At 36.3% G+C, this 24,392-nt stretch overlaps 5 protein-coding genes across 5 annotated transcripts; 4 read left to right on the top strand and 1 right to left on the bottom strand.

The window, feature by feature from the left end:
* The first annotated feature begins 7,356 nt into the window (after positions 1–7,356).
* Positions 7,357–10,536, top strand: LOC139885095 (transcriptional adapter ADA2b). Its single transcript, XM_071869046.1, has 12 exons — positions 7,357–7,406; positions 7,739–7,794; positions 7,880–8,058; positions 8,219–8,284; positions 8,366–8,491; positions 8,576–8,651; positions 9,079–9,142; positions 9,218–9,276; positions 9,367–9,447; positions 9,523–9,745; positions 9,829–10,246; positions 10,342–10,536. Exons 1-12 carry the CDS (start codon positions 7,357–7,359, stop codon positions 10,534–10,536), a joined length of 1,593 nt encoding a protein of 530 aa, XP_071725147.1.
* A 900-nt stretch (positions 10,537–11,436) lies between these two features.
* Positions 11,437–14,660, bottom strand: LOC139885094 (uncharacterized). Its single transcript, XM_071869044.1, has 6 exons — positions 14,381–14,660; positions 13,378–13,436; positions 13,240–13,296; positions 12,313–13,095; positions 11,918–12,128; positions 11,437–11,822 (listed from the first exon to the last, which is right to left on the bottom strand). The coding sequence occupies exons 1-6, from the start codon at positions 14,658–14,660 to the stop codon at positions 11,437–11,439; spliced, it is 1,776 nt and encodes a 591-aa protein (XP_071725145.1).
* Positions 14,661–16,217: 1,557 nt separating this feature from the next.
* LOC139885093 (uncharacterized) lies at positions 16,218–16,784 on the top strand. Its single transcript, XM_071869043.1, has one exon. It carries the CDS (start codon positions 16,218–16,220, stop codon positions 16,782–16,784), a length of 567 nt encoding a protein of 188 aa, XP_071725144.1.
* A 2,640-nt stretch (positions 16,785–19,424) lies between these two features.
* On the top strand, positions 19,425–20,547 carry LOC139885092 (putative F-box protein At3g10240). The gene is made up of 2 exons (XM_071869042.1): positions 19,425–19,511; positions 20,080–20,547. The coding sequence occupies exons 1-2, from the start codon at positions 19,425–19,427 to the stop codon at positions 20,545–20,547; spliced, it is 555 nt and encodes a 184-aa protein (XP_071725143.1).
* A 589-nt stretch (positions 20,548–21,136) lies between these two features.
* Positions 21,137–22,024, top strand: LOC139885090 (F-box protein CPR1-like). Its single transcript, XM_071869041.1, has one exon. It carries the CDS (start codon positions 21,137–21,139, stop codon positions 22,022–22,024), a length of 888 nt encoding a protein of 295 aa, XP_071725142.1.
* The last annotated feature ends 2,368 nt before the right edge of the window (positions 22,025–24,392 follow it).

Here is a 24,392-nt window from a genome sequence, read left to right as displayed (position 1 = left end):
TAAGCGTCTCTTCATCCAATAACTCGTGTACGATATGTCTTCTTTCTATTTGAATTTGTATTGGAGGAATTCTTTACTTGTGGTGGATAATAAATTAGTGTGCTATGGTATTGCCGACTCACAATGTTTAATTGATCGTATCAAGAGTTATGATGAATTTTTAGAATTAATGTATAAGAATGTGGGTATTCGTATAGAAGAATCGGTGCAGCTGTATCTCCAATTTGTATACACGGACGGCAACGACGAAAGGCAAGTTCCTATAGTGATCCATGATGACGATTCACTATCGTGGATATATCGAATTCCGACAATTAGTCGTGAAGTCTTCATCTCCTTCGCTCCAAATCAAACTCCCGTAGAAATATCTGGATACCATACAGAAGTACAGTCAAGTACGTCTCAGGTAGAAATTTGTGACGATGAGGATGACAATGGAGCAGAGAGTGACGAGAAAGAATTGTCGGGACTCCCGTTGATTGAGTTGGAGGAAGATTGCGAGGAATGCGAGACTTCTGACGATGAGGAATCTTCTGAAGACGAGGATACATCCATCCTGTTGGAACACATGTACAACCTACTTATCACGTGTATAGCAACACGGAAGGACCTAACATCGTATCAAATCGCCACATGACAGCTGCACCAACTAAGTACTCTGGCGACCCTAATTCCATAACGATCGGAACGAATTTTAGTAAGGACAAGAAAGAGATTAATGATGCGATAGCCAGGTGGTCGACCCAACCGGAAAGAGGCTATTACGTTAAGGAGAGCACCAAGAAAACATGGGTTGCCGAATACATTACACGCAAGCTTGATTATTCGATAGAGCGATGTCACGGTATTGATTGCAACTAGAGGATCCGAGTTTTGCAGAATAGCGAAACTGATTTTTGGAAAGTGGTTGTATGGTGTCCTGAACATAATTGTCATGGAGTAAATAGCAGAGGCAACGACATGAATGTGTTGCAAAGTCTTGTTGCCCATGTCATAGCGGATGCTATACGAGAGAGTCCAAATTACGAAATAAAGAGTATTCAGCGAACGTCGAAAGAGTATACATCATTAAAATTGGAAAGAAAAAAGCTTTGGACGGAAAGAGAATAGCGATGAATATGGTGTATGAAAATTGGGAGTCAAATTTTCGGGAGTTACCCAGTTACATGAAAGCGCTTGAAGACTCTAACGATGGGACGAAGGTTCTGTGGAAGTTTCCAAAGGTGGACGGACGTGTACATATGACGAAAAAGATTTTCAGGTTTGAAACGTGCTTTCATTTTTTTTTTCATATGCCCAGAAATTTTCACAACAAACTTATTCATGTATATTTATTCAAGTACGTATTTTGGTCTTTCAAAACCACAAGACCGACATTTAACGACAGTCCTACGGTAGTTAATGTCGATGCTATGCATCTTTGTGGTGCATACAAGGGAAAGGAGATTGTTGCGATGGTCCAGACAGCCAACACAAGGATAATGCCCGTCGCATATGCCATTATAGACGAGGAATCTACGCACAGTTGGTACTAGTTCCTTAAATACCTTAAGAGATTTGTTTTGAGGCGTAGGGTCACATGTATAATCTCATATCGTCATAAGGGAATATTGGCTGCAATCGACAAGCTTGATGAAAAATTCTAGATTGGAGAGTTCACACGTAATGATAAAATCCTAATTTCTAGGTTGCATTATCAATCTCATTTTTAATTTTTAATTTACCAAATTCACATAGGTACTGTATATTGCACGTTCGTACAAATCTGTTGTCCAAGATAAAAAAATAAAAGGGGTGAAATCTTACAATTGGGCCGTCGGTATTGAGATTCAGCTACGTAAATATCGTGCTGCATGGGACGTTTTGCAACATAAAAGTGAAGCCGCTTGTACATGGCTTAATAAACTGCCGATTGAGAAGTGGACATTATTCGAAGACGGATTCTACCGGTGGGTCATAACTACATCGAACAATGCAGAGAGTTACAACAACGTGCTGCAGTGTGACCGTCTGCTACCTATTCGGGCCTTCGTCCAGGCAACCCACGAAAAAGCTGTAAAAATTCTTGACGACGAGCGGACAAAAAGTGAATATTGGGGCAAAGTCCTTGCACCGATACCTATGGAGAAGTATGAGATATATAGGATGCGAGCCAGAAAGTACACGGTGAAGAAATTCATATCAGATGAATTTAAATACTCCGTGAGAACTGCAATACGTGGTCCCAGGTCCGACAATATTAAACATACGGTTCGCTTTAGAGAGTGTAAATGCACATGCGGAAAATGGGAGACATACCGAATCCTTGCTCGCATGCAATGGCCGTTGCGGCCATAGTCGACTATGACCCCCTGCTATTAGATGCTCCGTGCTACAAAATGGAGGGATGGAAGCAGTAGTTCAGCGGTGATTTAAGCCTCATGGACGATTCCCTATCGCCTCAAAATCTAGACTGGCAGCTATTACCAGATGACAACCGAATGGTCCACCATTCCGGTCCGGCCGGAAGAGATTTTTAAGATAAAAAGGAGCAATGGACTATGCCAACATGAAAGGGCACAGACCACCAACTTACAGTCGATGCAGCAGCTTCGATCATATCATAACTGGTTCTAAAAAAAGTCACCCCCATCGGACAGATTGTCAACAAACATGATTTACGATATGTACGGACTGCAGGGAAATCCGTCTTCCGATGATGATCATGATGATGACGAATGATCAGACTTCTATTTATACAATTCATGAATACAATACTACTTGTCGTTCTTTTTTTATCTTCATTTGCTTGATGTTTGTTTTAACAATGCAGTTTGAAAATGTGATTAACTAAGCATGAACTTCCTTAAATTAACAACAAAATATTATGCTATTATTAAAAATAAACAAGTCAAATTGAAAATCATATTTCGTAAGTACATATGTGATCCAAAAAATATGAATTAATGATGTCCATGTCCCCCTCCCATATGTCTAGGTCCACTACAACTCTAGGGTTACGTAGGGGGATTCCCTCTATTTTCACGCAAGTTGTAATGGTGTCCAGGAATTGCATCGATCGGATTCTCGTCTCGCTGAGCCTTATGCGTTGATGGGGGCGTATGTAGATGTACCTGCATAAATTCCAAAACCTAAACCGATAGCTGAACCCGTATGAGCTCCGAAACCAACACGGTCGTATCATCTAATACCGGTGATTGAACTGGGTATAAAGGTTTGTAGTCGGATACTGACTACTCGTGGAATAGCGACGCCCAGAATCGAGAAATCGGCGCTCAATTGGCTGTGATAGAAAATGTGGATCATCTAGAAGCGCAGACAAATCTCTAGATTCAGGATAGTTGGAATATACAAGATATTGCGATGGAGTGACCGACAATCCTGGGACGAACCCCTGGGATGTATCACCTGCTATTTTGGTATGAATTTCCTCCTGTGAGCGAGGAATCTCCTCTGGTGGTGGAGGAGGAGGTGTTTCGGCATGCGGAGGAGCGTCATCTGCGGCTTGATGCTCCTTGCGGCGGCCCATGCGTACCCTAGCATGGAGAAAGTCGTATCCCTGGGACGGGTCCACCTGTGTGTATCCCTGACTCGATCCGATTATCTGGTCAGAGATCTGTGTACTAGTAGCAAGACACGTCTCCGTTATCTGTTCTGCAGTCCAGTTGGAATCTTCATCATTCCGGCGGACGCTCCTTCTAAATATTCGGCAAAACGTACCCGACTGCAAACAATTATAAAACAACAAGTAAAATTTATTCAAAATTGAATGCACTTCAAAATCAGTATAGTATTCATGTAATTAAAATATACATACCATGAACCGTCCAACAAAAGTATGTCCACGGTAACAGGTCGTACGACAAACAATTATAAAACAACAAGTAAAATTTATTCAAAATTGAATGTACTTCAAAATCAGTATAGTATTCATGTAATTAAAATATACACACCATGGACCGTCCAACAAAAGTGTGTCCACGGTAACAGGTCGTATGGTGCCGACGACCGGGATCTTCGACAAACTGGACGGTCCACCTATTGTATCAATCGAAGTAGTCGTTATCCACCGTTAGGAACCCAACAGTCGTACCGCGGATGACATACTGTGCCCGCATGTTCCAATGGTCATGGTATGTGGCATGCTTCTCCACCCAATTCTTACTCTTCCATGACCTCTTCAATGCTTGAAGACGACTTTGCGTTTCTCGATCAAGAAAATGGTCGGAGGAATAGATTGCACCAATCCGAACTGCCGCATTACCCTGTCTAGTTGATGTGGCTCGACAATATGGTAATAGTAGAGATATGTGACAGACGTCCAGATATCATGTCCCGCATGACACCTGTCTGGAAGTGTGTGGTACCTTTCGTTGTAGGGTGTCCACTCGAACTGAAAGAATAAAAATTTTAAAATGGAAGTTAAAGATTACAATTATTAATGAACTACAAATATGTAAAGTGACGAATATAAGAATTTTTTGATGGGAACTTACGTCGTCAGGGCGCAACCACGACAATTGATCCCTGAATGCCACAAGATTGTGGCTTGTCACCTGTGTTTTTTTGAGGTACCTACTCCACCTGCATAAAGAAATTAAATGACAATACATTATATTACAATACTGAGAGATAAATACATGATTCCAATAAGGAATTGAAATGATAAATCGGCGTAAGCTTACCTCGCGGCTAATGGAAGACCAACAATTGGCGCTACATGACCACGACGAAATGCCGGTCTAATCCTAGCGATCCTCTCCCAATCCCATGTCTGGATGAGGAGCCCACATGCATCAATATCTTTAGCCTCAAACTGTGCAGCAGCAGACAACCTGCGGTACGTATGCGTGAAAAGGGCGTTGCCCCAACTAAGACTGCCATATACGTGTTCATTCTCAAGTTGAGTTAATAGGAACATATCTACATGTGTGCTTCTCTTATCGCAGAACAAGCACCCGACGAGCAAATAGGCAACGAAGCATCGGGCCCTCTACAACGCCTAAAACTGTATAGCCGGGACAGACTGGTTAAATGTGTTAATATGATCATGTAGGCTACTAAGCAAAAATTTCGACTTTTTTATCTCCGCAATGAAGCCGAACAACCTTTGACAGAATTCTGGTGGATCTTGGGGTACCCCATCTGATCCTGTGATCGGATCACCGTCCACACGTAGACCTAACAGGACCTCCACGTCTTGTAACATAATGGTGGCCTCTCTCATGGAGAAGTGGAATGTGTGCATCTCCAGCCGCCAACGCTCAAGCAACGCCGTAATTAAATGATGGTCATATTATACTTTACCGATCTTCGAGAACAACCCGAACCCAAGCTTGTCAATTTGTTCTCGGACATTGTCTAGACAGTAATCTACATTCCCCAGTAAATCCTAGATAAACCTATCCGTCCTTCTGAAAATTAACTCCTTGTCGTACATCGATTCAGAGCAAAAAAAATATGAGCAGATCGGCGATGCGGCTACATCCACAAAAGATCGCGTTGTTCAGGTCCCTACAACACTCACGACGATCTAAACGTGAATAAATTTTACTTATTATATCTATGAAATATAACAAAATAATAAATAAAGACTATTAACATAAGGTATTTAAAAAATATAACAAGTCCAGTCGTTACAGATTTAGAATTTAACGAACCAAAATTCCATAAACAATATATAATGTATCAATTAATTAAATATTCCTAACGATTAATATAACAGTCATAAAATGATTTAATCAAACTCTTGTTCCAATTCAGTATACACAACACCATATACAAAATTTTCATTAATAGAAATATAACACAGAAATATCGAACCAAAAGTTCGGTAAAAAAAAATATAAAAAAATAATAATTTCATTTCCTACCTTAAATACAATAACATGTAACGTCTATTTACGAATCATAAATAAGAATATAGAAGAAAAAAATCATACCTTAATTATCGTGAAACGGGATGAACGAACAATCGAAGAAAATTGTATTTTGGTGAGTTTTGAGATGGAGAAAATTTTGTGAATATAGAAGAGAATTTTCGCAGATTGTTACTACCGGTTTTGATTTAGAAGGAAAAGGTTTTGAGAGGGAGATAGGTTGGGGACGGAGAAATTTTTTAGAGTGATAAATTGAGAGAATTTTGAGAGAATTTTTAAGAGAGTGATAGAGAGACTTGTGTTGTGAGAGTGATATATAATCGGAGAGAGAGAGATGGGTAAGAATAGAAAGATTTATCCAAACAAAATCCATGCATGTCACCCGATATGGTTATCACAAGTCAAGTTCGAGTTCCTTATACACGAACTTGTGAGATTATCCAAAGGAAATCCATGCATGTCACCCGGTGTCAACAAGTGTTGAGTTATTTTGGAAAAAAGAAAAATCGTGTTCTGTGTAACCGGACTTGTGAGATCTAAAGCAACATCGAGTTTTGTGTAACCGGACTTCACAAAATCGAGTTTTGTGTAACCGAACTTCACTTTAAAGCAAGATCGAATTCACCGAACTTGAATTTAATCTTATTATGGTGTAATGATGTCCTAATGATGAAATTCGAGTAATGTAAACTTGATTTTACTTTTTTTGTAATTAATTTCCCACTAATTAAAGATTAATCACGATTAGGAATCGAGATCGAGTCTTGGAAACTCGATTTCTTTATTTCTGTCCACAATACAACAATCACCACATATTTTGTCTACCTAATTTAATACATCAATATTAATTAATTCAAAGAATAAGGATTGTAATTACTCCGTAATTGGTTTTTCAAAAGTTACGATTTGCTACCTTAGCTTTACTTTCATTTCGTTTAGCTACCTGAATTTTACTTTCGTCGTACAATATTATACCTTAATCGAGCATACCAAATTGAAATGGAAATATCATATACACTATGACATAATCAAACTACAATTTAAAATTGAAGGTCTTTCTGCTTCAATCATGTTTTGGACTGTCCTTATATAAAAAGAACAGAAAAAATATAATGTCAAAATGCAAAAATGAAACCATCGAGGATTGAACTGAAAATATTGCTGGTTGTTCGTTCTCTTGCCGGAACAAACAAAGGTCCTCTTCATTGTTCAGTTGTGTTCTGTTTTACTGTAGTAGTACTAGCTTAACAGTTTGTTGTTAACTCATTACAAACTTGAAATTCCACAAGATACTCAATCCCCCAATTATGAAATTGAAATTAATAACCCATTAGCATCCATTACAATCAAAATTGTCGCTAAATCTCGTCTGGGGTTTGCTTACTTTTGTCTCTGTCATTGCCAGTTTCCCGCTTTCTGCTACTATTTTTTTAGTTTTGGAGAAAGCAGACAGAGGTTCAGCTTCAATTATCCATACATGGGTCGCTCCCGTGGGAATTTTCAATCCGATGGGGACCCCTCTCAAAGGTTTGAATTTTCAGTTCTGTTCTTCTAAATCTCTGATTTTGGAGACTATAGTTGCTTTTGCAGTTTAATTTGAAGCTCAAGAGAGCTCGTTCAAGAAATTCGATTCCTTTAATTGAAATTCACTTACTATTCGATTTTTATGGGTCTCTCAAAAGTTCGATAAGCTACATTTTGGTTAGCTGATAGTTCAAAAGTTCGATAACACTTGTAGAATGATACTTTAGTGAGCAATCATTCTGGGTATTGTAATGATTTAGCTCGTTGCTTGCATTGCTCGATTCGGAATTGTGCATTTTGCCACTTCATAGACTTTGTTATTTTGTTGTGTGCAGATCAAGGCGCAAAAAGAATTCCTCAAATGGAGATAACTTTGAATCCGCATCAGCAGGTATACTCACACTGCTATAAAGTTTTGAATATGTTTACTATCATCAAGGTTTCATTAAACTACTTTTTCTTGTCGTCGGAGACAGGTCAAGGAACTGGAGATGGGAAGAAGGCTTTATACCATTGCAATTATTGCAACAAAGACATCACCGGAAAGATACGCATAAAGTGTGCTATGTGCCCCGATTTTGATTTATGTATAGAATGCTTTTCTGTTGGAGCAGAGGTTCAACCTCATAAGAGTTGCCATCCTTACAGGGTCATGGTTAGTAGTAATAGACAGTTTTCGAAAATTTGGTTTTCCAGTATATCTGTTTTTTGCACTTTAAGGTGCCCCGTATTGTTTTAGTATTTTGGTAATGGTGTAATATTCAGTTTACAGAGATGAGTTGTGCTTATGTGTTTGCGAATTTTCTTTTTGACAGGACAATTTATCTTTCCCTCTTATATGCCCGGACTGGAATGCAGATGAGGAAATATTGCTTCTTGAGGTTCTTATTTTCTTATTTTGTGATTGTGTTCTTAATTGGCATATTTCTTGCTTTCGTGTGACAAAATTATCCCAATTTTAGGGAATTGAAATGTATGGTCTGGGGAGCGGAGCTGAAGTTGCTGAGCATGTAGGGACAAAGAATAAAGAACAGTGTATTGAACATTACACAAGTGTATATATGAACTCTCCATATTTCCCTCTTCCGGTATGATGATTTGAACACTCGGCTTTCTCTTTTTACTTGTGATGTGTCTTACAAGTAATCAAGTTCCGGATTTTCTCTGTTCAGGACATGTCGCATGTAGTTGGGAAAAATAGAAAGGAGCTTCTTGCTATGGCTAAAGGACTTGGTGATGACAAGAAAGGTTCGTAAATATTTACAGCAGATTTATTTTCTATCATTAGCTTTATTTTTTCCTAGAATTTGATTAGGACTAGCTGTCTTCTTTCCTATTCAATTTGTTTCCTACTATATGTCTAAAACCTTTTTCCTGATGAGAATTAAGTCTGAACACATCTGTTTAGATTATTCCTAATTAGAATCCTTATTACCATTTTCTGCTTCCAAGATTATTTTGCCTCAATCTGTTGTATAGCTAGATCTCAGGCAAAAAATTCTATATATCATGTCACTAGCCTCCTGGTTATTTATAAATTACCCTAATAAATATTTACCTTCTTCTTTTCTTTTGCTTTCTCCACGGCTTGCTGAGTGACATGTTAAGCAGAAACCAGAATAATTCATTATATCTTTGAGTATGTGGTGGTTTTAAATCTGTACGATTGACACAGGGTCTTCTCTGTTAGGGGAACACAATTTGCAGGAAGAATCTCCATTTTCTCCTTCACGAGTCAAGTAAGTTCAACATTCTTCTAGTTTCTCTCTCAAAAGAGGTTTTATTTCTTATGCTGTCACTCTAAATTTGTTCAGAGCTGAAGATATGCATAAGTGTGGCCCCTCTGGCCGTTTACTAGCTGGCTTAAATTCAGGTGAAAATCATTATATTATAGCTTATACTAATAGATTGTTCAGTTGTGGTTTATTATGTTGAATCGGAACAACCTTATCAAACCTTTCAGATGTAGAATCTGGAAAACCAGCTCTTAAGAAGGGTATGTCTCAGGTTAAAGATAGGCCGCCCAATAACGTCAAAATGGAAGGTTTATATATTTTTTAAAAACTTTGTTTATGATGCAAAGTGTGCTGGGCTGCTAATGGTTTTGTCTTTCTGGCAGATCCAATAACAGATAGCTCTTATGGTGTGAAGACACATAACTCTTCAGGGAATGAGGACTCGTCTTTAGTTACTCTGAGTGGTTATAACGCAAAAAGGCGGGAGTTCGATCCTGAATACGATAACGACGCCGAGCAGCTACTGGCTGATTTGGAGTTCAAAGACACAGATACCGAGGATGAGCATGAGCTGAAGTTGAGAGTACTTCGTATCTTTTCAAATAGGTATTCTACAGAACTAGAGTCTGTATTTTCTCGCACTCCTGATTATGACTTATGATTTTCGTTTTCCTTGTCTAAAATAAAAGGCTTGATGAGAGAAGGCGCAGAAAGGATTTCATATTGGAAAGAGACTTGCTGTATTCCAATGGCTTTGAAAAAGACTTATCTCCTGAAGAGAAGGCTTTGTGTCGGCGTTACGACGCCTTCATGCGTTTCCATTCCAAGGAAGAACATGTAGATTTGCTTCAGACAATAATATCGGAACACCGAACTCTGAGAAGAATCCAAGAACTTAAAGAAGCCCAAGCAGCTGGGTGTCGTACATCAGCTGAGGCTGAGAGATTTGTGCATCAAAAGAGGAAACGAGAGGCTGAAGAGAATTTCCAAAGAGCAAAACAAGGGGGAGCAACCAATCAGGAACCAACAGCTGGACAGGCTTCTTCAAGCAATGTTAATGATCTAGATATAATGGGACTATATGAAACTCATTTGCTTTCTGAAGCTGTAAGTTTTTCATTTTTCATCAGACAAGACAGTTGTTTTGTATTTGTTTGGTTTTCCTTCCAACTGAACTGAAGATTCTTGTCTTGTCTTGGCAGGAGAAACGGATGTGCTCTGAGATTCGGTTACCGCCAACCATCTACCTTAAAATGCAAGAAGTGATGTCAGTGGAGATTATCAATGGCAATGTCTCCAAGAAATCTGATGCACATCATTTGTTCAAGATCGAATCAACCAAAATCGATAAAGTCTACGACATGCTTGTGAAAAAGGGCCTTGCTCAACCATCATGAATATGAACCTGTTTTTATCGACCTTTAAGTTTCACTTCTCAACACTTCTGTTATGTGAAGAAAACGATATGTATCCACTGATATTTGCCTTGTTGTGTAACATTTCTTGTAAAAGAGGTCAAAAGGTAGGTACATTGTATAACTTTCATGTTTCTGCTAAACCAATGTGCGTGTTAGTTATGTTTTTACAGTTTTACTTCCATGTATTTAAAGTTACTTTTTCCTTAAAAATAAAACCCCCAAGGTTTCAATATTTTGACTCTAAATCCTATCGTTTTCCCTTATCTCAATTGACCTCAACGATTTTCTTCCATCGTCGAATCGAATTAGACCCTGCCGTTAGTTTTGTCTGACTTGGCAAGCTAGTTGATAAAACATCCTTAGTGGAATGAATTTGATGTGGATAGGGGAGAACTGGTTCGAAAAATGATTTATGCAACATAATTCTCAGTTTTGCGGCAGAGAAGAAGATAAAATAAGATGAAGAGGACAGGCTCACCGGTCAGAAAATACATTTGATTGGTTAAGCTTGTCAGATCAGCACAAACTAACGGCAAGATCTAATTTGATGAACGGAAGAAAATGTTGGTGTTATGTAAATTAACAGAAAATACACAAACCAGCAAAACGGGAGTCATTTGGTCCTTTGCCAAAACAAAATTACAATCATTTTAGCCTTTACAGTTAACCTCCAAATTAGCTGTAAATGACAACCCAATACTATAGATATAATAAGACTGCGCCAACAAAAGGAAACCCCGGTAGATTTTGGGGGGGAAATAAACTAACATTTGAACGACGCTACTGACTATCACCAACTTACCAAACCTCTAAACTCATATATTACCTACACAATTTTCCTTAACCTGAACTATACTGCACAGTTCTTACACTATCCATTTACACGACTGAGCTGAGAACTTTAGGGACTTCTGCCACTTCACATTTTGGGTTGGCAGATTCAACATCTTCCTCCATAGCCATTCCTTCCTTGCCGCTTACACCAGCTTCAATCTCATCACCATTACCATTTTTAATTTCTGTTTTAGCATTTGCCTGAGGTAGTTCTTTAACAGCTACTAGTTCGGGAATTGTGTTTAACGAACCACCTCCAGATACTTCTATGGTAGCCACAGGGTATGGAGGCGGTTTCGTCCTAGGAGTTGCATTTGCAGATATATAACCAAGTATATCAGGCATCGCCTTAATTTCAACCCATTCGTCGCCGAGCCAATCTCTCGAAGTCCTTAACGTTTTCTTGTCAACATTCAGAAATTTGCTTTCCCCTGACAAATAATAATGATAATAAATGCATCATTCACTATAGAACAAGATTGGCATATAAGAAAAGAGGTTATTGCCTAAAGAAGTTGGAACATACCAGGGAGATAAACCTGAATACAATTTCCGGGGCCATCCACTTTAGTAACAACACCTTCCCACCACCCATCACACCACCATGCATCCACGGCTGCTCCAACCTCAAACATAGGATTGGCCAAATCTTCAGGACGTGGACGAATTGTAAGGCGACCTGTGCATCTCATGCCCAATTTGTCAGGAGCCACTACTCTGCATGCAGGGATCCATTCCTATAATAGTTAAACAGAAAACAAAAGCGAAACCCTCCAGTTAGAGTCACAAAGATAAAAAACAATAGACTAAGAACTGGTGCCTTATCTGTGACAGAGCCAACTTAAGATGTAATGAAGCTTGATGTTTGCCCTATTTGCATCTCAAAAATGTTAATTTATTTCAACTATGTAAAAGACATACCTCGAGTTTTCCAGAGTCGTCTGCATCCAGCAAGTCATCATACTGAACTTTCACACGCTTCTGATTTGCCTGCAAGACTTTACACCTAAACCAGCACCCATTGATGCCACTATCTTGGGATAGAAACTCGACCTTCTCGCCCACTTTTGAAGAAACAGTATTTTGGGCCCGAGGTTCTTCAGATTTGATGCCCAATGGTTTTTTTGAAAATCGAAATTTCACCTTTGGGAATCTTGTGGCTCTCTGGTTACAAGGAGGAGTCCCTATCTTCCCAATACTACTTTCGACGCCCTTGCTGCTTCTCTTTCGCTTAGTGCCTAAGAAGCTTGCAGGTCCATTAAGGGTTAACTCTTCCCCTTCTTCCTGGCTCTTGCCGTACTTCTCCGATTCGAGCAAGCCATCAGATGCAGAGAAAATTGCTTGACTGTGGTAACCTTTCAGCTTAGTAATCGTGAATGGCTTAATCCTGTTATTTTTTAACTGCCTAGAGCACATAAAGCGAGAGCTATCTGGAACAGCATTAACAAATTTCTCAAAATGCTTTGGAGTTAAGACAGTTGCCAGGCCATCGACACTTTCTGCGCTGATAACTTGAACATGTGTAGTCATAAAAACTTCTCTTGGATGAGGATTTAGCTGAGACATCACATGCTTGACTTCCTGGTCACGGTGAAACCATCTCACTTTTACCTTCTTCAAACCCTTTTTATCTTCATACATATCTTCCAAGTACCCAAGGTAGTTAGATTGCCCCACATCCATGATAAATACAAAGGAATGAACCTGAACATCAAGGGAAAAAGTTTGGATCAGAATGGCGACTAGTTTTCCATTGCATGTTAATCTGAAACCCAAAATGATTCTTACAGGTATGGTAGTTTTATTTCGGTAAAAGGATGGGTAGTGTATCAGTTGTTTAGCACAGACCCACGGGACACCAGACCAGGCAATGTCTGAATTTCGAGCTTTGAATTTCCTTTCAATCTGGAATTTCGATATATGTTCAAAATAAGATCCAATCAATATCTAAAAGGCTACTGATTAAGAATATATAAATAATTATACCATCGGCTCTGATACTTCAAGAGATCCCAAACTTTGCGTCAAGCTATCCATCTGTGAATCTGCAAGTAAGAGCAAAATCAAGTTTTTGATTTAAATTAAAAGCAAAAGGTGGAGAGAGAGAGAGAATTCTACTGAAACAAATATTTATCGAGTAGATAAATAACAGAACAAAGAAAGAAGCAAGATAGAAAATGCTGAAAGCGACTTTTTGATTTTAATAAACTACCGTCGTTGGAGTCTACTCTCGATTCCTGATCGGAGACCGAAATTCCTATGTTCTCACCAAATTTCATAGTTGCTATTTCCTCATCGGAGCTCATAATTAGAGTCTTATTAGAAGCCGCTAACAAGAACACAGTTCTGAGCTCTCACTCGTGAACTTTTTAACAAGGAGGTTCACAAATATAGAGAAAGAAGAAAAGAATCAATATATACCAAAACAAAATTACAATTTTTTTTTTTTGGTGCAAATTACAAAATATTTAATACAACCTTTGGAATCATCACCACAAGCCGACACGAAAATAGTAAGACCATGCACTCTATTAAGGAGAAATGGTGAAACACAATTGGTTGTTGTCAGAAAATGTAACACAAGTTAACTTTGTTCGCTAATAACCACAAGAAGATGGAAGAAAACGCCTCGGTAAAAACTCTATCTACTTTTCATAAATTACACATAAAAATTCCTAGTATAAGTTGTAAAGAAATGAACGTGCTCTGTGGCAAGCATCCTCCTGAATTAGTAATTGCTATTTGATAATTGCCAAAAGGAAGTCCATTCAATTTCCTAAGACGCTAACTTCGGAAATGGTGAAACACATAGGTAGTATTTGGCCCTTTCCATAAGAAAAACATCAAAGCACATAGAACTAGAAAAATCTAAAATAATTCATCTACAATGTACTAATCAGTAATCATAACCACAACAACTTTTGATTAATGCTTACTTCCATGCCAAACAAACCTCAAAACGAAGAATCTAAAAGTTTGCAAATAATACCTGAATGATTCTTCGAAGTCATTGATGTTAACCACTCCACAACTTCACGCCTAGCCCGCCATTTTGTGCTAGGATTAATGAAATTTTTTGATTCATATTCCTTGACAAACTCCTCCGCAATCACATAGATCATGTGTCTTATACTCCTCTCAGTCCCTAACACCGCAAGCACGGAATTCCCATCTGCCTCCTTCAAGTAATAGTGTACCACACGGTTACCCCTCTCATTGCATACAATGTGCTCTTCCCAAGCCACAAAAGTAGGATCGTCGACAGACATATTTGTTAATGAGGGGAGCAGATGGAGAGTCTAAAGCACGAATTATTCACATCAGCTGCTCAAGCAAATCAAAGTCAGGCCAGTAACAGAAATCAAACACATTCCAGTAACAACACCCTAATAGGAAAATGTATTCTAAACCAAACTCGAAACCATTAAAGGAAGAAAAAAAATACTGATTTAGAAATTCAATAAAACCAAGTGAGCTATCATATAACTTACCCTGGCTAGATTATGAGCCGTGACAAAGAGGGAAAAAGTCGGCAGCCAAACAAATACACAAAAACACAATAAACGTCACAGCGGCATCTCTTCTAGCTTAAAAGACAAAGATGGCTGATCAGAAAGAGAACGAAGTGTTTTTGCGACAAACCCACAAGCCCTAGAAACCCTAGAGCTTCCTTGAAAGTTTAACAAAAAAGAGAACAGGCCAGAGATAGAGAAGAGGTGCAAAAAAGATGTGTTTTTTTTTTTTTAAGAGAAGATTGGATTTTTCTTCCTTTTTTGGCCTCTTCCACCTGAGAAACACGATGCCACTTAATGAAATCAGCCTGAGAATGAGAGACGGTGGCAGCGCAGTGGACAGGAGTTGAGGATTTGCAGGGTTTGGTGTGACAAAAAGCTGCCTTATGACTCTTGGTTGTGTGAAAAAGGAGAGGAAGACGAAGCCAAAGGGCACAAAGGGAAAATCGTTTTTTATTTATTTATACTTTATATTTTGTCTACAAAAGGGATATTCTTTTGTGTGCTGCCTTATAAAAATTACTGAGAAATTAAGTCAAATTAATTAGTCCACGTGTGTCAAGTTAAGAATGTTGATCAAGTCAGTATTGGGTCAATGTTTTTCATCTGTCCTTCTTTCCTTTTTTTTGTTGGTGCTAAACAAATTACTTAACACATAAAAAGTGTATTTTTTTTTGGCGTAAAAATGGTTTTGGATAGTTTTAAAAAGTGATTAATTATTAATGATTTAAAAATTGATTGACTACCATACGAATTTTGTGGCAATTGTCTTCTCTTTTTGAGATTTTTCATTTTTTGACTTAAAAATAAAGTCAAAGCCTTTTCACCCGTTGTAATTTATAGACAAATATTATGTGATAGTTTTGTTAATATCTCTCATTTTTATTTAATTTAGAGGTAAGAATTTCATTTCAAAATTATTAATTAATTAAGATAATTTGATTAAAATAGATGTAAATTTTTTAATATAAATTATATGTAAAAATTAATATTTATTTTAGAACGAAAGTATTATTATATTTTATTAATAATATTGTCCTTCCAAGAAATAAAAAAGCATTTTTATCAAAATTTCTGATTCTAGATCATTCACCCAATATTGTAAAAAAAATATTATGAAAAAGGTTTTTGGTTTAAATTATGAGATTCATCTCAGTTAAATCTAATTTCTGATTTTACTCTAGTAAGTACTAGTACTACTACAAAGATAAGGTGATGACAAATAAAAGAGAAACTCAGAGTCACCACATACTTCAATCATAAGGCACTTTGTTAACAAGAAACTTTTTTCTTTCACTCACCCAAAACATAAAAATGAAATCATCTCCATTGAATCTCCGATTCTATCTCCAAAACCCCACTAATCTCACCCGCCTAATCCCTAAATCTCCATCCCTCATCCCCAAAACACATTCAAAACTCATAACCATCAGCAAAACTTCTTCCAATCAGCTTAACAATAATAAGCAAAAACCCATTAAGGGATTATTAGAATTGAAACCCAGAAACCAAAATTCTCTCTTTTCCTCCAACAATGACTATTTTTGCTCAAGGAAGGTGATAATAAGTGCTGTTTCAGTAGGGTTTATGTTATTCTTGATGGGTTTTGACGATGGAGATAGTTACAAGGCAATGGCTTTTGGACCAGAAGGACCTTTAATGGAAGAGTTTTGGGATAATGTAAGGAGATATGGTTTGTATGCACTTACAGTGAGTACTGGTGCACTCTATGCAATATTCCAGCCGATTTATGAGCTATTGAAGAATCCTATCTCTGCTATTCTCGTTTTGGTTATCTTTGTTGGTGGTTTCTTTATCATCTCTCAAGTTCTTTCAGCTATGGTTGGTGTATCTGAATTTGATTATCAATATGGATATTAGCAGAATAGATAGATTCATTTTCTTTTCATAATTTATTCACAAGTATTGTCATCTTATTATCTCCTTATCTTTCTTTCCAATTTTGCAAATTACAGCAACAAATATATCGTATGCTTATTATTAATACTTTTTTGTATTATCTCTCTGCAAATTTCTCATTCATAGCATTTGACGATTCATCCATAAATTTATTTATTTTTTTGCTGAGTGAAATACCATAATCAATTAATCAAATCCTAATTTTTAGCAAAAATACGTTAAAGGGGCAAAAGAATTGGGTATGATTTGGGCATCAGGATATGTTTGTTCGTTGTGATATTTTAGTCCGGAATAATAAAGTCTACGCTGATTTTTTTATACATGTGTCGTGTTTTGATTGGTTTCGATTAACAGATAGGCAATTTTTAACGCCCATTAATATCGAATGATCAAATAGTATAACGGAATAACAAATTTATTGATGAAATAGTATGTTTTTGAAAAGAATGAACGTGTTTAAAAAAACGTTAAAAATAAAGGTAAAACTATTATTTTTGTCCATTCAAATTTGAGAATGACTGCCTTTTGAAAAAATTATATGAGCTGATCAAAGGCTTATCAATAATAAGCAGGCTTTGGGAATCCAAAAAGGATGAAAAAAAAGTCTCCAATAGTCGATTTTAATCTCAGAAGCCAGGAGATGCCTTAGAATCTTTGTATATGGAGATTGCTTCTTCCATGGTATGGGCCAACGACTCGACTCTTTTCTGTGAGGTCGGAGAGGCGGACAGATATCCTAGATTTTCCGATTTCGATTCACCTAAAAGCTTTCTCAGCATGCCTTTCAATTTCGATTCGCCACGAAGCTTTCCCAGTGTGTCGTATACACAAGGGGCTACGCGAGGATCATATCCAGCAGACGCCATTAAGCGTACACCAATGTAATCTGCTTCGAGCTCCATCATGTTAGTCAATTACAAGGAAACCACCAACATATGTAACTTATCAACTATCCGAATTCCTACCACTCATATGAAATCAATAGGAGAAACCGCCAACATAGGTTGGAAACATTATACCATCACAAGAACCTTCCACCAAAAAAATTAAAAATTGAAGATAAACACAAACAACTTAAAAAGAAAATTGATCGAGCAAGGAGCATACTCTCTTGAGAAATGACGCCTCAACAAAAAAAATGAGATAACGAGAGACAAGTCCATCCGAAAAAATCGTAAGAGAATAATTAGTAGGATGAACACCCATAAATACGTAGTTAGCACTTCGACACCATGTCGTGCAATAGCGTGCCCAATCTACAAGCAAAAGTCATAAACACATTTCAGCCAAAATATATATAGGAGTATACATTATACATATCATTATCCAAAACAAGGAAGCACTAATAAGAAATTTAACCTCATGCCCCAGTATAGTATCAATCTCATCATCAGAAAACACTGTCAATAGACGCGTTGTCGACAACCAAGACCTCCCAATTGAATCCCTGTAAAAAAACTCTCTTTCTTCAACTCTCGTTGTAATGCATCGATCATATCATTCGCTATATAGCTTACCCTTATACTATCCGGGTGTAAGGGAGATAATATTTTCCCCTTATACTATCCGGTTGAAATTGGTTTGCATTTAAGATGGTGGTGATCATGAATTGATTTGAGAATATGAATTAAAGGTTAAGTTGAAATTGATTTGCAGGGGGCCAGTTGTTACTGTATGGGATAAATTGAAGAGTGCTATATGGAAGCCTGAGCCTGGAGAGGAGAGGTGACCGCTGGAAAAGAAGAAGACTGATCTAACTTTCTGCATCATGCATGTTAACTGAGATAAACACCAAACTAGTAGTATACATACTCCTTCCGTCTTTAATTAACTATATTATATAGGAAAATCGACAGTTAATTAGGGACAGAAATAATATACTAATATGATAGTATGTGTTGTTCACAGGTTTTTTTCCTTCCAATTTCGTAAACTACAGCTACAATATCATATGCATATTATTAATCTTTTTTCCTATTATCTGCAAATTTTCTCTTTCATAGCACTAGCAGTTTTATGATTCACCCATAAATAATTCCTATTTTTTCTGAATGCCATAATCAGTTAATCAAATCCTAAACTTCAAAGAAAAATAATTAATCAAATTAAAAAAAAAAAACTACTATTGTCATAACAAAGAGGCTTAACTGATAACTATATACTGTAGTTAGAATGAAAATTCGAAATCCATTTCGTTAATAAGCATATCAAAATCAATATGTGTTCCTTACAGAAAAAATGATTTTTTTTTTCCGTATTCATCTTTTATTTTATAACCATAGAAAAATAACCTACGTTGTTTTCAATTACCCCTCAGGGTTATTCCTAAAAAATTCTTTTGCACTCAAGATTTTAGCAAAAATTCATTAAAGGGGCAAAGAATTTGGTATGTTTTTGGCATAAGGATATGTTTGTTCGTTGGGATATCTTAATCCTGCTAATAATGTCAACATTGGTTTTTTTACTCGTAATATGTACATGTGTCGTGGTTTGATTGATTTTAATGAACAGATAGATAATTATTACCGTCCAAATAATGCAACGGTATAGGAAACATGGGGACAAACGATGTGTGTCGAAAATGTTAAAATATGGATCAAAATGACTACCTTTTTGAAAAAATTATATGAGCTGATCAAAGGCTTATCAATAAGTAGGCTAGTATGGCCCACGACAGGAATCCAAACAGTAAGTCCTTTAGGTTTACCTTTAGCTCTAGGTTTACCTTATTAAACAATTTCCTATGCTTCAAAATTTCTACATTACGGGTTGGAAAATTTTTGGATAGGAACTTCCTAAATTAGGCATGCGAATCACCTTTTGCCACGTGCATGTTAAAATTCATTTCTTATAATGATTGGCTAATTTTTAAAAATTATATATTTATCAATTAATGATATTCATGCATAAGTGATGACGTGTTAGGAAACTTCCACCCAAAAATTGCTACTTGTTGATTTTCTGTGCATCTCTCTCAGTCGCACAGACAATTATGAAAGCTAGAATGGAAAATTTGACTGATGATATTCTTCAGAATGTATTAGAGAAATTACCTCTCAAAACTCTTAACACCTGCATGTGTCTCAACAAAGAATGGCATTCTCTCATCAAGAACCACAAGATCAATTGCAAAACACGTAAGGACTTGATTTTCCGGAAAAAGTGTGTACCCGATGATCATCTGCAGTTGTATCTCGACAATTAAAGTGTCGATCCTTACAAGGAATTGTTTATTCCATTCAAGCCCTTCTGTCAGGAGAGGCCAACTCCAATTGCTATTTGTAATGGTGTTTTATGCATCGCTGATGAATATGGTATGGAGATTATGTTGTGGAATCCAATCATACAAAAATTGCTTATCCTCCCTCAACCTATTTACAACTGTGAGTTTATCAATCTCCTTCATAATTTATGTCTCGATTTTGGTTTTGAATCCTTGAGAAACGATTACAAGGTTTTTAAGATTTTTAACCAAGATGGATATCGAGTTGAGATATTTTCACTCGCTAATAATTCGTGGAAAGACATCTCGGATATTACTCCATTTTATCATTGGTGGATAGATATCCTTCAGATTTTGTATGGGGCTCTATATTGTTTGGTTCATCAACATCGTCACAAATATTGTGCAATTTTAGAATTTGATTTAAATGCCGAAGTGTTCGAAGAGATTGAATTACCTGAGTTATTATTTGAAAGGCGAAATAAGAAATCGGAATCGTAGATGGACTCTTACTTGGCGATTTGTTGCAGTTGTTCTACTGAGGCTGGTAAAAATTGGTTTCTAGAAATATGGGTGATGAAAGAATATGGTAATACAAAGTCGGCGGTGAACATATGGAATTTTGATTGTGGACGAATTTCCTTTGGTATGCCGAGTAGTGTAGATTGGTTGCGATTACGAAATAATGGTGAAGTGCGGTGTGCTGCATCATGGTCAAAAAATGATGATCGCAGGCTAATCTCCATATCTCTTAGGAATAGTACAATACAGTACGAGCCAGTATTTTAAGCAAAAAACCACAAGATCAAGCTTTATAGGACTATGCTACATTTCGAGGAGAGCTCGTTTTTTATTGACAATGCTAATGCTACGAATTGTGAAGTGAAAAAACAAATGCAGAACTTGGCAGAAGATCTTCTTCTCAAAATGTTTCATAAACTACCACCGACTAGTCTTGGCCATTGTATGTGTGTGAAGAAACAATGCCGCTCTCTTATCAAAAGTACTTTATTCTCGTACTCCTAGTCTCCTACATTAGGAAGACCAACTATAAAAATGGCCAGTACTTGGTTTTTAGATGAAATATAGGATGAAATATCGTAAAGTACATTTGCAACTGCTTCTACTTAAGAATGACGATTTGGATTATCACAACACGTTTAGTATTTTATTCAAGCCTTACAAGGATAAAAATACCACAAAGCCCCTCGCTATATGTAATGGCGTGCTATGCCTTACGACTGTTGTTGAATCTAGTCATGATATTATATTGTGGAATCCCACTATAAAGAAAATGCTTACCCTTCCTAAACCGATTTTCCCCCCTTCTTATAATTCTGGGTACGCTTGTTTTCTTCTTGGGTTTGCCTTCAACTCCTTGAGCAATGATTACAAGGTTCTTAAGGTTCTTAGCTTCTTGGATGATACGAAGCCTCCTCAAGTTGAGATTTTTTCCCTAAATAAGAATTCATGGAAAGGTATTTCTGAAATTGCTTGCGGTTATCAGTGGCTCCAAGCACATTTCTTTTCATTCTTTTATGAAGCTATACATTGTATTTATAGTTTGGTTTATGATGATACGAGCAAAAGTTGCCTAATTTTAGGTTTCGACGTAAATGCTGAGGCATTTCAAAAGAGTAAATTGTCTCAACTTTTTGACGAAAGGGATATTCTGGAATCAAACATCTACCAGGAGTCAAACATAGGGATTTGTTGTTCTTTTGTGCGTCATAAAGGACGGTTTCTAGAAGTGTGGGTGATGAAAGACTGTAATAATATGGAGTCATGGGAGATTGTTTGCAGATATGATACGGCATCGGAATGCATGATAAGATACTTTGTTTGGGATTTCGAAACAACGGGGAAGCATGGTGTGCAGCAGCGTCGTCGAATAGGATATTCTCCATTGGTTTTGGTGATGATGAAGTGGAACTTGATTCTTATATTCCGTACCATGATAATGTTTTGGCTGAAATGATTTCCAGCCACGAGCGTATTAGATATATGGGAAAGAGCTTTCTCTTACTATACAATGTTAATGCCGTGTCTAGTGATGACTTCGAGTCGTGGGAGAAGAGAAGAACTAAAAAGAAGTCAAATGCATCGGTGGTGGTTGACAATGATGACTCCGAGACTTGGGAGGGCTTAACTGGTTTGTTTGATTGACGGGAACTAGTATGTGATTCAAGCGGATGAATTTACTTTTAAAGGGCTGAAAAGAGGAGACAAAAAGTTGTTTTATTTTTGAACTTTGTTATTGTCAGAATATTGCTCTCAGTTTTGTCGGATTTCATAGATGGTGTTTGTGTTTTATTTTTCTTCTATTTGCTTTTATCTAGAGCTAAAATTGATATTCCATAATCTATTTAATTTACGCTCGAGCTATTTAGTATATCTCCGTCCGTAAATAAATATTTTTTAGTTTTTCGAAATATATTAAAAAAATTATATATTCATTAATATTGATTAAATATTTTTTTTTAATGTTTAAAAAATAGCTAAAAAAACATACATTAGCAGACGAAAAGAATATTATGTAAATGGATGGTGATTAAAAAACAATGGCTTTACGACCTATTTGTCTCAGTTTGATTATTCGAAAGCCAAACAAGGGGATTGAAGAAATCGTGAAATAAGCTAAACAATAACTCGGAATCGTTAAAATTCATTAATTAATCAAGATTATTTATTTATCGAGATATTATTACCGTTAAAATCGACTGTATTGTGATTAGTGATGGGCAAACGAACAATTCGGATCTGTTCGGCTCGTTGAATGAGTGTTTGTTTATAAACGAATCGAGCCGAACTATGTTCGTAAATAAACGAGCTCAAGAAAGCTAGATACGGTTATGTTCGCTACTGTTCGTGAGCCTTCGAGAACAATATGTTTAATTTTTAAAATATATTAAATAAAATAAAATATTTATTAAATGACTAAAATAAAACAAAAAATATTAATTTATTAATATTAATATTTATTTTTTATGATCATTAGTATTATAATTAAAAAATTAATATTAAATATTATTTTTTAGTATAATAATTAAGTAATTTAACATAAAAAATCATTTTATAAATATTAATATTAAATTACCAAAATGCCCTCGGCACGAATTGTTCGATTCTGTTCGAGATCTATTCACTAAATGATCAAAATAAACGAACCGAGCCTAGCTCAACTCGTTTACTAAACGAACTTCAAATGCATGTTCGAGTCGGTTCGTTGTCGAACTGTGCGCTCGTTTTCCATTACTAATTGTGATAACAAAGAGGCTTGATTATCACTTGAATGGGCTTCGTTCACTTAATAATCCAATAAGAATATCAACCTCAGATTAAAAAACATCTCATTTAGGAGTGGAAGGCCTTATTGCTTAGGCCTTGACCAGCTTTAAGCCCAACGTCAATATTAAAAAAAGGCCTTAAGCCCAAAGTCTCAATTTCAGTGAATTTCATGGGGTTAAAGGTGGAATTTTAAATCTAGCTATGTATGTGTCTCAAAAGTCAAAGATTGACTTTGTTGCGTTACAAACTACATACAGCTGAGCTGTTGTAATGTGAACAAGAACTTCTGTGAGCATTTTCGAACCCAACAAAAGTTCAATCTCATAGTCATAATAGTTAGAATGAAAATTCGAAATTTATTTCATTAATATAAGCATATAAAAATCAATATATGTATTCCTTACAGAAAATATGATTATTATTTTTTTCCTTATTCATCTTTCATTTTATAACCACAGAAAAATATCCTATGTTATTTTTAAATTCAGCGGTACTCTAAAATTCTTTTGCACTCAAGATTTTACGGAATATCTTTTGACTTTATTTATTTTGGTACATCTACGTTTCTTATCTTAGGGACACATTTATCACACATGTAAACCTTATATAGAAAATACAGACGGATGCGTCAACGGATTCATCGATGGTAAAAAACTGTTTCTTTAAAATGATTTCATTTCGAATAATTTTTGGATGAGAACTTTCTAACACATTATTATTTATATATACTATTAATTGATATATATATATTTTAAAAAATTAATCAATCATTAAAAGATGAAATTTTAACACGTGATAAAAAATAAATTTCATAATGAAAAGTTCCTATCCAATAATGTTTTGGTTTCGTAAATGATAAAAACCTGTTTTTTAAGCCTTATTTTTCTTTTGTAAAACATTGTGTGACACGCTTTCTTCTTACAACAACCCACGAATTAGTAATGTGTATTGTTTTCACTAACTTTATTTTATTCTAATTTATCTCATTTATATTGCGGTTTAGCGGCATGAAAGTCTTCATGGTGTCTCCCCATCGTCACTTTATATATGATCATTTT

Source organism: Rutidosis leptorrhynchoides, unplaced genomic scaffold, assembly GCF_046630445.1.
Source record: "Rutidosis leptorrhynchoides isolate AG116_Rl617_1_P2 unplaced genomic scaffold, CSIRO_AGI_Rlap_v1 contig78, whole genome shotgun sequence".
NCBI classification, from domain to species: domain Eukaryota; kingdom Viridiplantae; phylum Streptophyta; class Magnoliopsida; order Asterales; family Asteraceae; genus Rutidosis; species Rutidosis leptorrhynchoides.
The sequence above is the reverse complement of the archived record's forward strand: the minus strand, read 5'-3'. Positions and strand labels throughout refer to the sequence as shown.